General features: G+C 48.3%; 1 protein-coding gene across 2 annotated transcripts in view; it reads left to right on the top strand.

Moving 5' to 3' along the window:
* The window catches only part of FHIP2B (FHF complex subunit HOOK interacting protein 2B), a 56,153-nt gene that overhangs the window by 23,096 nt on the left and 17,699 nt on the right, over positions 1-15,358 (top strand). For both annotated transcript variants that reach the window (XM_063931820.1, XM_063931819.1), the window contains exons 12-15: positions 3,818-3,934; positions 4,612-4,690; positions 5,400-5,543; positions 8,909-9,049. In XM_063931820.1, coding sequence (XP_063787890.1) covers positions 3,818-3,934; positions 4,612-4,690; positions 5,400-5,543; positions 8,909-9,049 — 481 coding nt within the window. The remainder of the gene's footprint in view (positions 1-3,817; positions 3,935-4,611; positions 4,691-5,399; positions 5,544-8,908; positions 9,050-15,358) is intronic.

Genomic DNA, 15,358 nt, shown 5'->3' with positions numbered 1-15,358 from the left:
AGGGTGTCTCTGCTGTGGTGGCTGCAGAGTGCTCATCTTCTCGAGGGCCGCAGATTCGGCATACAGGATTGGGTCCTGGTGACCACGGATGCAAGCCTCCGAGGTTGGGGGGCAGTCACTCAGGGAAGGAACTTCCAAGGACAGTGGTCAAGTCAGGAGACTTCCCTTCACAAAAATATTCTGGAACTAAGGGCCATTTACAACGCCCTGAGTCAAGCAGAACCCCTGCTTCAAAACCAACCGGTGCTGATTCAGTCAGACAACATCACGGCGGTCGCCCATGTAAACCGACAGGGCGGCACAAGAAGCAGGATGGCGATGGCAGAAGCCACAAGGATTCTTCGATGGGCGGAGAATCACGTGCTAGCACTGTCAGCAGTGTTCATTCCGGGAGTGGACAACTGGGAAGCAGACTTCCTCAGCAGGCACGACCTCCACCCGGGAGAGTGGGGACTTCATCCAGAAGTCTTCACGCTGATTGTAAATCGTTGGGAACGGCCACAGGTAGACATGATGGCGTCCCGTCTCAACAAAAAGCTAAAAAAATATTGCGCCAGGTCAAGAGACCCTCAGGCGATAGCTGTGGACGCACTAGTGACACCGTGGGTGTACCAGTCGGTTTATGTGTTCCCTCCTCTTCCTCTCATACCCAAGGTACTGAGGATTGTAAGAAAGAGAGGAGTAAGAACTATACTCATCGTTCCGGATTGGCCAAGAAGAACTTGGTACCCAGAACTACAAGAAATGATCTCAGAGGACCCATGGCCTCTGCCTCTCAGACAGGACCTGTTACAGCAGGGGCCCTGTCTGTTCCAAGACTTACCGCGGCTGCGTTTGACGGCATGGCGGTTGAACGCCGGATCCTAACGGAAAAGGGCATTCCAGATGAAGTGATTCCTACGCTGATAAAGGCTAGGAAAGACGTTACAGCACAACATTATCACCGTATATGGCGAAAATATGTTGCTTGGTGTGAGGCCAGGAAGGCCCCTACAGAGGAATTCCAGCTGGGTAGATTCCTGCACTTCCTACAGTCAGGAGTGACTATGGGCCTAAAATTAGGATCAATAAAGGTCCAGATTTCGGCCCTATCTATTTTCTTTCAAAAAGAACTGGCTTCACTGCCTGAAGTTCAGACGTTTGTTAAGGGAGTGATGCATATTCAGCCCCCTTTTGTGCCTCCAGTGGCACCTTGGGATCTTAACGTTGTGTTGGATTTCCTGAAATTCCACTGGTTTGAGCCACTTAAGACCGTGGAGCTAAAATATCTCACGTGGAAAGTGGTCATGCTATTGGCCTTAGCTTCGGCTAGGCGTGTGTCATAATTGGCGGCTTTGTCGTGTAAAAGCCCTTATCTGATCTTCCATATGGACAGGGCAGAATTGAGGACTCGTCCCCAATTTCTCCCTAAGGTGGTATCAGCGTTTCATTTGAACCAACCTATTGTGGTGCCTGCGGCTACTAGGGACTTGGAGGACTCCAAGTTACTAGATGTAGTCAGGGCTTTGAAAATCTATGTAGCCAGGACGGCTGGAGTCAGGAAAACTGACTCGCTGTTTATCCTGCATGCGCCCAACAGGCTGGGTGCTCCTGCTTCAAAGCAAACTATTGCGCGCTGGATCTGTAACACGATTCAGCAAGCTCATTCTGCGGCAGGATTGCCGCATCCTAAATCAGTAAAAGCCCATTCCACAAGGAAGGTGGGCTCTTCTTGGGCGGCTGCCCGAGGGATCTCGGCTTTACAGCTTTGCCGAGCTGCTACTTGTTCGGGTTCAAACACATTTGCTAAGTTCTACAAGTTTGATACCCTGGCTGAGGAGGATCTTGCCTTTGCTCATTCGGTGCTGCAGAGTCATCCGCACTCTCCCGCCCGTTTGGGAGCTTTGGTATAATCCCCATGGTCCTTACGGAGTTCCCAGCATCCACTAGGACGTCAGAGAAAATAAGAATTTACTCACCGGTAATTCTATTTCTCGTAGTCCATAGTGGATGCTGGGCGCCCGTCCCAAGTGCGGACTCTCTGCAATACATGTATATAGTTATTGCTTAACTAAAGGGTTATTGTTATGAGCCATCTGTTACTGAGGCTCAGTTGTTGTTCATACTGTTAGCTGGGTATGGTTATCACGAGTTATACGGTGTGATTGGTGTGGCTGGTATGAGTCTTACCCTGGATTCCAAATCCTTTCCTGGTAATGTCAGCTCTTCCGGGCACAGTTTCCCTAACTGAGGTCTGGAGGAGGGGCATAGAGGGAGGAGCCAGTGCACACCAGATATAGTACCTAATCTTTCTTTTAAGAGTGCCCAGTCTCCTGCGGAGCCCGTCTATTCCCCATGGTCCTTACGGAGTTCCCAGCATCCACTACGGACTACGAGAAATAGAATTACCGGTGAGTAAATTCTTATTTTAGCAATATATTGGCAGTGGATTAGCAGTTTCAGTTAGATTGAAGATCGTGTCTGACTATTTTATTTTACACTCTATTGTGTGGATAGTTCTATAGTTTTCTTTCTTTTTCACTGTTCTGCGTCACGGTAAAATGACATTTTCCTTTTTACAGTATGTTCTTTGTAGGGTACTTGTTACCCTTTGTGATTTGGTGCTGCATTAGTTTTTTTTAATCATGTAGTTTTTTTTATTGAGTTTAAATTTAAGTACATATAACATTGCGACAACATACTACAGTTCCATATGTCAAGTGGCAGTAGTGCTTAAAATAAACAGGTATTCAAAGAGTCCCAGAGATGGCATAGCTACTGAGCGTGGAGGTGTACATAATTATCCATAGTTATCACACAGAAGTCAATTGAAAAAGGAGAAAAGATATCCAATTGCTTAGTAGCATCAGCACAGCAATAACACCATTAAGTCAACATTATACATAAGCAAAAGAAAAGATCACATGTACATATGCAGGAACGTGTATACAAAAAGTATTACCATAAGGAATAAGAAGGTGTCAAAGGGTATCGGAGGGTTTCAGTCCCGGCCAAAAAAACCCAAAACTATACATTCTGCATTCCAGCGGGTTCCACCATTTCTCCAACCGAGCATGACCGAGTCCACCTATCCCACTTATAGTGAAATTTGGACAGTGAGTTACGGGATAAGTACATATGCTTTTCATGTTTTATAACTAAATTCACCAGAGCCCTCCACGCCAATAATTTGGGAGAAGCCTCCGCAAACCATGAGCGTGCAATAACAACCTTGGCAAGCGTGGATAGGCATTGGACATATTGATATGTGAGTAGTGAATGGGTTTCTTCTAGGTCCAAGCCGAAAAGACAGGCCCTGGGGTTTAGTTGAGGAATAGATGGGTCAGTAATTAGTACGTCAGACCAAATTTGAGTCCAGAAGCTGTAAACTTTCGGTGCTGCATTAGTTCTATTTTATTTCCTAAATAAAAGTAAAGTTTTATGATAACCCAGTTGGCTACAAGTGTGCCCCGTAATTAAGCTCTTTTCTTTTCCTTCCAAGTTATGACCACAGAAGCTCATCCTCTGCTGCAGGTGAGACCGGTGCAGTGCCCCCCTGTGCCCAGTCCGTAATGTCATACCATGTAGCCCCTTCCTGTCAGCTACAGAATAAGGTTGTCACCCCCTGAACCCTGTCAGGTTATTCCTGAAGCCGACGTTGGTGTTATAGTTTTAACAATGTTACAAAGAGGGTGACTTAATGGATTGAATACATCTTGTCCCACACTGCACTAAAAATGTTTAATTGGTTATATTAGCTCTTATGTAAAGTGACTTAGGCCTTAGGTTCAGTACTGCTTACACCAGTTTATCACTTGTATGCATTTGTCTCCTGCAGTGAACTGGAAGAAGACCCATATTTCACAGATGGTTTCCCAGACACTGGGATGAGCCTTACGGGAAGAAACCAGCATAGAGGTGGGGAGGCTTTGGGAACAGAACAAAGTGTGAGGAGGTGAGAAAACACTGGGGGCAGGGGAGGAGGTCGGTGATTCCTGGATGATTGGGAGAGGGGATAGTCGGCATAGAGGTGGGTAGTCTGTGGGGACAGGGCAGTGTGAGGAGCTGAAGAAACACTGAGGTGAGGGAGGGGGTGATTTCTGAATGATTGGGAGAGGGGATAGCCGGCATAGAGGTGGGGAGGCTTTGGGAACAGAACAAAGTGTGAGGAGGTGAGGAAACACTGGGGGCAGGGTAGGGGGTCAGTGATTCCTGAATGATTTGGAGAGGGGATAGACAGCATAGAGGTGGGTAGTCTGTGGGGATAGAGCAGTATGAGGAGATGAGGAAACACTGGGGGCAGGGTAGGGGGTCAGTGATTCCTGAATGATTTGGAGAGGGGATAGACAGCATAGAGGTGTGTAGTCTGTGGGGACAGGGCAGTGTGAGGAGATGAGGAAACACTGGGGAGGGACACCTGGATGATTGGGAGGGGGATATCCGGCATAGATGTGGGGACAGATAACAGTGTGAGGAGGAGCAGGGTGACATGTGAATGATTGGGAGAGAGTCTAGACCAGCCTAGGAAGAGAGTGGGATAGGTGAAACACAATGGTGGGCTACTGAGGGACATCAGAAAGGGAGGTTTGTCATGGATCAGTAAAGTTGAACACTCTGCCCTTCTCCTCCCAGTTTCCTGTCCCTTGTTCCTGAAGACATGAAATCCTCAGACACAGGATTTGACACTTACCTGCAGGACGCCCTGGTACAGGTGAGACCGCTGCACATTTTCCTGCATACTGAGCGACAGTATATATTTCAATACATAGTGGCAGCACTATTACATTGTCAGATAGTTATATCTGTGCATACGTATATCCACATGGATCCTGTTGTGTGAGACTGGATAAGATCTGCATGTGTCACGCAGCACAGCGTCACAGGAGCCTGGTGCACTACATGTAACACAATAGTTCTGTGATGTGACATGATCCGCATGTATCACACAGCACAGCATCACAGGAGCCTGGTGCACTACATGTAACACAATAGTTCTGTGATATGACATGATCCACATGTGTCACACAGCACAGCGTCACAGGAGCCCGGTGCACTACATGTAACACAATAGTTCTGTGATGTGACATGATCCACGTGTCACACAGTACAGCGTCACAGGAGCCCGGTGCACTACATGTAACACAATAGTTCTGTGATGTGACATGATCCACGTGTCACACAGCACAGCGTCACAGGAGCCCGGTGCAGTAACAGTAATACTATGCTCTATGACATCTGTATGTCTTTTGTGAAACCTCATGTACTGTATGTGTTGGAGTAATTCTGAGTCACACAGTAAGCGTGTGTTGTGCTGTATGCCCCATGTTTTTATATGGTTCCACTATGTTCTGTCACATTACTGCTGTACACTTGTGCTGAGTTGTGTGACACTTGTGATGTGTGTTACCTTATCTGCACAGTACCGAAGCTGCCGCCAGCAGTCGTCAACCTGGGGATGGCCAGGCTCCCCCCAACCCCTGAGCACAGACGGCCAGGGACAGGAATTCTATGAGGGACACTTCCTGGAGATCCTGTTTGATCGTTTGGGGAGTATCCTGGATCAGGTAACATTTCCTATATTCTAATGGCTGTGGGTCTGACTCCAACATACAGTACGTCCCTCACCTCTTCCACAGTGGTCTGTGCACCGAAGCCAGGTACAATATTCCACTGCACATCAATATCTATCAATATCCTTCTCACATAGATCCCTTCCTCACATCAATATCCTTCTCACATCAGATCCCTTCCTCACATCAATCCCCTCCTCACATAAGATCCCTTCCTGACATCAATATCCTTCTCACATCAGATCCCTTCCTCACATCAATATCCTTCTCACATCAGATCCCTTCCTCACATCAATATCCTTCTCACATCAGATCCCTTCCTCACATCAATATCCTTCTCATATCAGTCCCCTCCTCACATCAAATTCCTTTTTCACATCAATCCCCTCCTCACATCAATCCCCTCCTTACATCAGTCCCCTCCTCACATCAATATCCTTCTCACATCAGATCCCTTCCTCATATCAATCCCCTCCTCACATCAGATCCCTTCCTCACATCAAGATCCTTCTCACATCAATCCCCTCCTCACATCAATATCCTTCTCACATCAGATCCCTTCCTCACATCAATCCCCTCCTCACATCAAATTCCTTCCTCATATCAATCCCCTCCTCACATCAGATCCCTTCCTCACATCAAGATCCTTCTCACATCAATCCCCTCCTCACATCAATATCCTTCTCACATCAGATCCCTTCCTCACATCAATCCCCTCCTCACATCAAATTCCTTCCTCGCATCAATCCCCTCCACACATCAATATCCTTCTCACATCAATCCCCTCCTCACATCAAATTCCTTCCTCGCATCAATTTGCTCCTCACATCAAATTCCTTCATCCCATCAATCTTCTCCCCACATCATATTCCTTCCTCGCATCAATCCCTTCCTCACATCAGATCCCTTCCTCACATTATTCCACTCCTCACATCAATCCCCTCCTCACATCAAATTCCTTCCTGGCATCAATCTCCTCCTCACATCAATCCCTTCCTCACATCAAATTCCTTCCTGGCATCAATCTTCTCACAGCAATCCCCTCCTCACGTCAATCTCCTCCGCACATCATTTCCCCTCCTCACATCAATCCCCTCCTCACATCAATATCCTTCTCACATCAGATCCCTTCCTCACATTATTCTCCTCCTCACATCAATCCCCTCCTCACATCAATAGCCTTCTCACATCAATCTCCTCCTCACATCAATCCCCTCCTCACATCAATCCCCTTCTCATATAAATTCCTTCCTCGCATCAATCTCCTCCTCACATCAATCCCCTCCGTACATCAAATATCCTCCTCACGTCCGTCCCTCTTCACATCATATCCCCTCCTCACATCAAATGCCCTCCTCTCGTCAATCCCTGTTCACATCATATCCCCTCCTCACATCAATCCCCTCCTCACATCAATCTCCTCCTCACATCAATCTCCTCCTCACATCAATCTCCTCCTCACATCAATCTCCTCCTCACATCAATCCCCTCCTCACATCAATCTCCTCCTCACATCAATCTCCTCCTCACATCAATCCCCTCCTCACATCAAATTCCTTCCTGGCATCAATCTCCTCCTCACGTCAATCCCCTCCTCACGTCAATCTCCTCCTCACATCAATCTCCTCCTCACATCAATATTCTTCTCACATCAAATCCCCTCCTCACATTATTCTCCCCCTCACATCAATCCCCTTCTCATATCAAATTCCTTCCTCGCATCAATCTCCTCCTCACATCAATCCCCTCCGTACATCAAATATCCTCCTCACGTCAATCCCTCTTCACATCATATCCCCTCCTCACATCAAATGCCCTCCTCACGTCAATCCCTCTTCACATCATATCCCCTCCTCACATCAAATGCCCTCCTCTCGTCAATCCCTCTTCACATCATATCCCCTCCTCACATCAATCCCCTCCTCACATCAATCCCCTCCTCACATCAAATTCCTTCCTCGCATCAATCTCCTCCTCACGTCAATCCCCTCCTCACATCAATCCCCTCCTCACAACAATATTCTTCTCACATCAAATCCTCTCCTCACATTATTCTCCTCCTCACATCAATCCCCTCCTCACATCAATCCCCTTCTCATATCAAATTCCTTCCTCGCATCAATCTCCTCACATCAAATCCCCTCCTCACGTCAATCCCTATTCACATCATATCCCCTCCTCACATCAAATATCCTTCTCATGTCAATCCCTCTTCACATCAAATATCCTCCTCACATCAATCCCCTCCTCACATCAGATCCCTTCCTCACATTATTCTCCTCTCACATCAATCCCCTCCTCACATCAATATCCCTCTCACATCAAATCCCCTCCTCACATTATTCTCCTCCTCACATCAATCCCCTCCTCACATCAATCCCCTTCTCTTATCAAATTCCTTCCTCGCATCAATCCCTCTTCACATCATATCCCCTCCTCACATCAAATATCCTTCTCACGTCAATCCCTATTCACATCAAATACCCTCCTCACATCAATCCCTCTTCACATCAAATATCCTCCTCATGTCAGTCCCTCTTCACATCATATCCCCTCCTTGCACCAGATTCCTTCCTCGCATCAATCTCCTCCTCACGGCAATCCCCTCCTCACGTCAATCCCCTCCGCACATTAAATCCCCTCCTCACATCAATCCCCCCCCACACATCAATATCCTTCTCACATCAGATCCCTTCCTCACATTATTCTCCTCCTTACATCAATCCCCTCCTCACAGCAATATCCTTCTCACATCAAATCCCCTCCTCACATTATTCTCCTCCTCACATCAATCCCCTTCTCATATCAAATTCTATCCTCGCATCAATCTCCTCCTCACATCAATCCCCCTCCGTACATCAAATCCTCTCCTCACGTCAATCCCTCTTCACATCATGTCCCCTCCTCACATCCAATATCCTCCTCACGTCAGATATCCTCCTCGTGTCAATCCCTCTTCACATCATATCCCCTCCTCACATCAGATATCCTCCTCATGTCAATCCCTCTTCACATCAAATCCCCTCCTCACGTCAATCCCTCTTCACATCATATCCCCTCCTCACATAGGGGGAGATGTACAAATCTTGGAGAGCGATAAAGTACCAACCAATCAGCTTCTGACATGTTATAGGCTGAGTTAGAAAAACGACAGGAGCTGATGAATGCCTTATCGGTCTCTACTTTATCTCTCTTCATAAATTGATAAATCTCCCCCATAGTTTTGGCTCCCTCCTTACCCACTTCACCCACTACTTTCTATACCGTCTTTCTTAAACTCTTACTCTACTATTCAATAGCTGCTTTATTGGGATCTCTTCCCATCACCATCCAACTGTGTCTCCTGTTGTGTTTTTCAGCCCTACGAAGTGAATCTACAAGTCACGTCCTTGCTCACCCGCATTGCCCTCTTCCCTCATCCACATATCCAGGAATATCTTCTGGATCCCTTCATCAATCTGGCCCCAGGAGCCCGCACTCTCTTCTCTGTGCTTGTACGGGTGAGACAGCACCTGCAGTCACTTTCTCTCCTATGCTGTCCTGTAAACCAGCTTTTCTCTCCTATGCCCTCCTATACACCAGCTTTTCTCTTACGTCCTAGAGGATGCTGGGGACTCCGTAAGGACCATGGGGGGGGGGGGGTATAGACGGGCTCCGCAGGAGACATGGGCACTATAAAGAACTTTAGAATGGGTGTGCACTGGCTAATCCCTCTATGCCCCTCCTCCAGACCCTAGTTAGATCCTGTGCCCAGAGGAGACTGGGTGCATTACAGGGAGCTCTCCTGAGTTTCTCTGAAAAAAGAATTTTGTTAGGTTTTCAATGAGAGAGTGGTTATCAACACTTAGAGCAGAAGGAAGGCTGCAAGTACTTCTGCTTTCCAATTTTGAAAACTGATGGGTGCAGGGTGCAGGGGGGGTGCCCTGGGCAGCAATTTTAAACCTCTAGGACTGGCTAAAATGAATATATAGGCTTCGAGGGCTGTATATAGTAAATCCCCCGCCAGTATTTAAAAAATCGAACGGGACCGAAGCCCGCCGCTGAGGGGGCGAGGCTTGATCCCTCAGCACTAACCAGCGCCATTTTCTCCACAGACACTGCAGAGAAGCTGGCTCCCCGGACTCTCCCCTGCTGAACACGGTGACACAGGGCAGAAAAGAGGGGGGGGGGGGGGGGGGGAGGGGCACTTGTAAGGCGCAGTGGGTGTATTATATGCACATAATTATATAAAAGCGCTATTTGTCTGGGAATCTTGTTTCCAGTGTCAGTTGGCGCTGGGTGTGTGCTGGCATACTCTCTCTCTGTCTCTCCAAAGGGCCTTATTGGGGATCTGTCTCCATATAAATATCCCTGTGTGTGTGGGGGTGTCGGTACGAGTGTGTCGGCATGTCTGAAGCGGAAGGCTCTTCTAAGGAGGAGGTCGAGCAGATGATTGTGGTGTCTCCGTCGGCAACGCCGACACCTGATTGGTTGGACATGTGGAATATTTTAAATGCAAATGTGACATTATTACATAAAAGGATGGACAACGCAGAGTCCAGGGAAAAAGCAGGGAGTCAATCCATGGCTTTAGCTGTGTCACAGCGCCCTACAGGGTCTCAAAAACGTCCCCTCTCCCAAATAGCAGACACTGATACCGACACGGATTCTGACTCCAGTGTCGACTACGATGATGCGAGGTTACACCCAAGGGTGGCAAAAAGTATTCATTATATGATTATTGCAATAAAAGATTTTTGCATATCACAGATCACCCATCTGTCCCTGACACGAGGGTACACATGTTTAAGGAAAAGAAACCTGAGGTGACATTTCCCCCATCTCATGAGCTGAACGCATTATTTGAAAAAGCTTGGGAAACTCCAGACAAAAAACTGCAGATTCCCAAAAGAATTCTTATGGCGTATCCTTTCCCGGCACAGGACAGGGTATGGTGGAAATCCTCGCCCAGGGTAGACAAGGCTTTGACGCGCTTATCCAAGAAGGTGGCGCTATCGTCTTCAGACACGGTAGCCCTCAAGGATCCTGCTGATCGCAGACAGGAAACGACTTTAAAATCAATTTATACACATACGGGTGCTTTGCTCAGACCGGCAATAGCATCGGCTTGGGTTTGTAGTGCGGTAGCAGCTTGGACAGATACCTTGTCAGCTGATATTGATACTCTAGACAGGGATACCATTTTATTGACCTTAGGTCGCATCAAAGACGCAGTCTTATATATGAGGGACGCTCAGAGAGACGTCGGCCTACTAGGTTCAAGGGCCAACGCCATGGTGATTTCTGCTAGGCGAGCACTGTGGACCCGCCAGTGGACGGGTGATGCCGACTCAAAAAGGCATATGGAAGTTTTACCTTACAAGGGTGAGGTTTTATTTGGGGAAGGTCTCGCGGACCTGGTTTCCACAGCTACAGCGGGTAAATCTACTTTTTTGCCTTATGTTCCCCCACAGCAAACGCCACAGTATCAGATGCAGTCCTTTCGGTCGCATAAGTCCAGAAGAGGTCGGGGCTCTTCCTTCCTCGCTAGAGGTAAGGGTAAAGGGAAAAGAATGCCTGCTACGGCCAGTTCCCAGGAACAGAAGTCCTCCCCGGCTCCTACTAAATCCACCGCATGACGCTGGGGCTCCACCGAGAGAGTCCGCTTTGGTGGGGGCACGTCTTCGACTCTTCAGCCACGTCTGGGTTCAGTTGGACGTGGATCCTTGGGTGAGGGAAATTGTATCCCAAGGCTACAAGCTGGAATTCGAAGACGTGCCTCCCTGCCGATTCTTCAAATCGGCTTGACCAACGTCTCCCCCAGAGAGGGAGATAGTTTTAGCTGCAATTCAAAAGCTGTGTCTACAGCAAGTGATTATCAAGGTTCCCTTAATACAACAGGGAGAAGGGTACTATTCAATCCTATTTGTGGTCCTGAAACCGGATGGCTCGGTCAGACCCATTCTAAACTTAAAATCCCTGAACCTGTACTTAAAAAGGTTCAAGTTCAAGATGGAATCGCTCAGGGCAGTGATCTCCAGCCTGGAAGGGGGGGATTTTATGGTGTCACTAGACATAAAGGATGCATACCTTCATGTCCCCATTTATCCTCCTCATCAGGCGTACCTGAGATTCGCTGTACAGGACTGTCATTACCAATTTCAGACGTTGCCGTTTGGGCTTTCCACGGCCCCGAGGGTTTTCACCAAGGTAATAGCGGTAATGATGGTACTCCTGCGCAGGCAAGGAGTCACAATTATCCCGTACTTGGACGATCTCCTGATAAAAGCGAGATCAAAGAAACAGTTGCAGAAAAGCGTGTCGCTCTCCCTGAGAGTGCTGCAGCAACATGGCTGGATCCTAAATCTACCAAAGTCACAGTTGGATCCAACAACTCGGCTGTCTTTCTTAGGCATGATTCTGGACACAGAACAAAAGAGGGTTTTTCTCCCGATGGAAAAAGCCCAGGAACTCCAGAACATGGTCAGAGACCTGGTAAAACCAAAAAGAGTCTCAGTCCATCAATGCACTCGAGTACTGGGGAAAATGGTGGCGACCTACGAGGCCATCCCCTTCGGCAGGTCTCATGCGAGGACTTTTCAGTGGGACCTTCTGGACAAGTGGTCCGGGTCCCACCTTCAAAAATATCAGAAAATAACCCTGTCCCCAGGGCCAGGGTGTCTCCTGTGGTGGCTGCAGAGTGCTCACCTTCTAGAAGGTCGCAGGTTCGGCATTCAGGACTGGGTTCTGGTGACCACGGACGCGAGCCTCCGAGGATGGGGAGCAGTCACACAAGGAAGGAATTTTCAGGGACTGTGGTCAAGCCAGGAGGCTTGTCTACACATCAACATACTGGAATTAAGGGCCATATACAACGGCCTACGACAAGAGTAGAATCTTCTTCGCGACCTACCGGTTCTGATTCTATCAGACAACGTCACAGCCGTGGCTCATGTAAACCGCCAAGGCGGGTTAAGGAGCAGAGTGGCAATGGCGGAAGCCACCAGGATTCTACGCTGGGCAGAAAATCACATAAGCGCTCTGTCAGCGGTATTCTTTCCGGGAGTGGACAACTGGGAAGCAGACTTCCTCAGCAGATACTATCTCCATCCAGGAGAGTGGGGACTTCATCAAGAAGTCTTTGCAGAAATAACAAGTCTTTGGGGACTTCCTCAAATAGACATGATGGTATCACGCCTCAACAAGAAGCTTCTGAGGTATTGTGCCAGGTCTAGGGACCCTCAGGCAGCAGCGGTGGACGCCCTGGTGACACCATGGGTGTTTCAGTCGGTCTATGGGGGTAATTCCAAGTTGATCGCAACAGGATTTTTGATAGCAATTGGGCAAAACCATGTGCACTGCAGGGGAGGCAGATATAACATGTGCAGAAGAGAAGGAGTTAGATTTGGGTGGGTTATTTTATTTCTTTGCAGGGTAAATACTGGCTGCTTTATTTTTACACTGCAAATTAGATTGCAGATTGAACACACCCCACCCAAAGCTAACTCTCTATGCACATGTTATATCTGCCTCCCCTGCAGTGCACATGGTTTTGCCCAATTGCTAACAAAAATCCTGCTGCGATCAACTTGGAATTACCCCCTATGTGTTCCCTCCTCTTCCTCTCATCTCAAAAATATTGAGAATCATAAGACGAAAAAGAGTACGGACAATACTCATTGTACCAGATTGGCCTCGAAGGGCCTGGTATTCAGATCTTCAGGAGATGCTCACAGAAGATCCGTGGCCTCTTCCTCTCAGGGAGGACCTGTTGCAGCAGGGACCCTGCGTGTTCCAAGACTTACCGCGGTTACGTTTGACGGCATGGCGGTTGAACACCGAATCCTAGCGGGGAAGGGTATTCCGGAAGAAGTCATCCCTACTCTGATAAAGGCTAGGAAGGAAGTGACGGCGAAACATTATCACCGTATCTGGAGGAAGTATGTATCTTGGTGTGAAGCCAAGAATGTTCCTACGGAAGATTTCCACTTGGGCCGTTTTCTCCACTTTCTACAGATAGGAGTGGATATGGGCCTAAAGCTAGGCTCCATTAAGGTACAGATTTTGGCCCTATCTATATTCTTCCAGAAGGAATTGGCTTCTCTCCCAGAAGTCCAAACTTTTGTAAGGGGAGTGCTACACATCCAGCCTCCTTTTGTGCCCCCAGTGGCACCATGGGACCTTAACGTGGTGTTACAGTTCCTAAAATCTCACTGGTTTGAACCTCTTCAAACAGTTGAATTAAAGTTTCTAACTTGGAAAGTGGTCATGTTGTTGGCCTTGGCATCTGCAAGGCGGGTGTCCGAATTGGCGGCCTTATCTCATAAGAGCCCCTATCTCATTTTCCATGAGGTTAGAGCAGAGTTGAGGACTCGTCCTCAATTTTTGCCTAAGGTGGTGTCATCGTTTCATATGAACCAACCTATTGTGATGCCTGTAGCTACGGGAGACTTGGAGGATTCCAAATCCCTTGATGTAGTCAGGGCCTTAAAAATTTACGTAGCCAGGACGGCTCGGATTAGGAAAACAGAAGCTCTGTTTGTCCTGTTTGCGGCCAACAATGTTGGCGCTCCTGCTTCTAAGCAGAATATGGCTCGCTGGATCTGTAACACGATTCAGCAGGCTCATTCTACGGCTGGATTGCCAGTACCAAATTCGGTAAAGGCCCATTCCACTAGGAAGGTGGGCTCTTCTTGGGCGGCTGCCCGAGGCGTCTCGGCCTTACAGCTTTGCCGAGCAGCTACTTGGTCGGGTTCAAACACTTTTGCAAAATTCTACAAGTTTGATACCCTGGCTGAGGAGGACCTCATGTTTGCTCAATCGGTGCTGCAGAGTCATCCGCACTCTCCTGCCCGGTTTGGAGCTTTGGTATAATCCTCATGGTCCTTACGGAGTCCCCAGCATCCTCTAGGACGTAAGAGAAAATAAGATTTTAAACCTACCGGTAAATCTTTTTCTCCTAGTCCGTAGAGGATGCTGGGCACCCGTCCCAGTGCGGACATATTTCTGCAAGACTTGTATATAGTTATTGCTTACATAAGGGTTATGTTACAGTTAAGATCAGTCATTGGCTGATACTGTTTTGGTCATACTGTTAACTGGTTGCGTATATTCCAGGTTATATGGTGTGGGCTGGTATGAATCTTGCCCTTAGATTAACAAAAATCCTTTCCTCGTACCGTCCGTCTCCTCTGGGCACAGTTTCTCTAACTGAGGCCTGGAGGAGGGGCACAGAGGGAGGAGCCAGTGCACACCCATTCTAAAGTTCTTTATAGTGCCCATGTCTCCTACGGAGCCCGTCTATAACCCCCCCCCCCCCCCCCCCCCACCCCCATGGTCCTTACGGAGTCCCCAGCAAAATCTACGGACTAGGAGAAAAGGATTTACCGGTAGGTTTAAAAACTTATTTTCTCTGACGTCCTAGTGGATGCTGGGAACTCCGTAAGGACCATGGGGAATAGCGGGCTCCGAAGGAGGCTGGGCACTCTAGAAAGATTTATGACTACCTGGTGTGCACTGGCCCCTCCCACTATGACCCTCCTCCAAGCCTCAGTTAGATTTTGTGCCCGGCCGAGGTTGGATGCACACTAGGGGCTCTCCTGAGCCTTTAGAGAGAAAGTATAGAAATTAGGTTTTTTATTTTCAGTGAGACCTGCTGGCAACAGGCTCACTGCAGCGAGGGACTAAGGGGAGAAGGAGCGAACCTGCCTGCTTGCAGCCAGCTTGGGCTTCTGAGGCTACTGGACACCATTTGCTCCAGAGGGATCGACCGCAGGCCCAGTCCTTGGTGTTCGGTCCCGGAGCCGCGCCGCCGTCCCCCTTACAGAGCC

The sequence above is a fragment of the Pseudophryne corroboree genome, chromosome 6, assembly GCF_028390025.1.
Source record: "Pseudophryne corroboree isolate aPseCor3 chromosome 6, aPseCor3.hap2, whole genome shotgun sequence".
NCBI classification, from domain to species: Eukaryota; Metazoa; Chordata; class Amphibia; order Anura; family Myobatrachidae; genus Pseudophryne; species Pseudophryne corroboree.
This window is presented reverse-complemented; position numbering and strand designations above follow the sequence as displayed.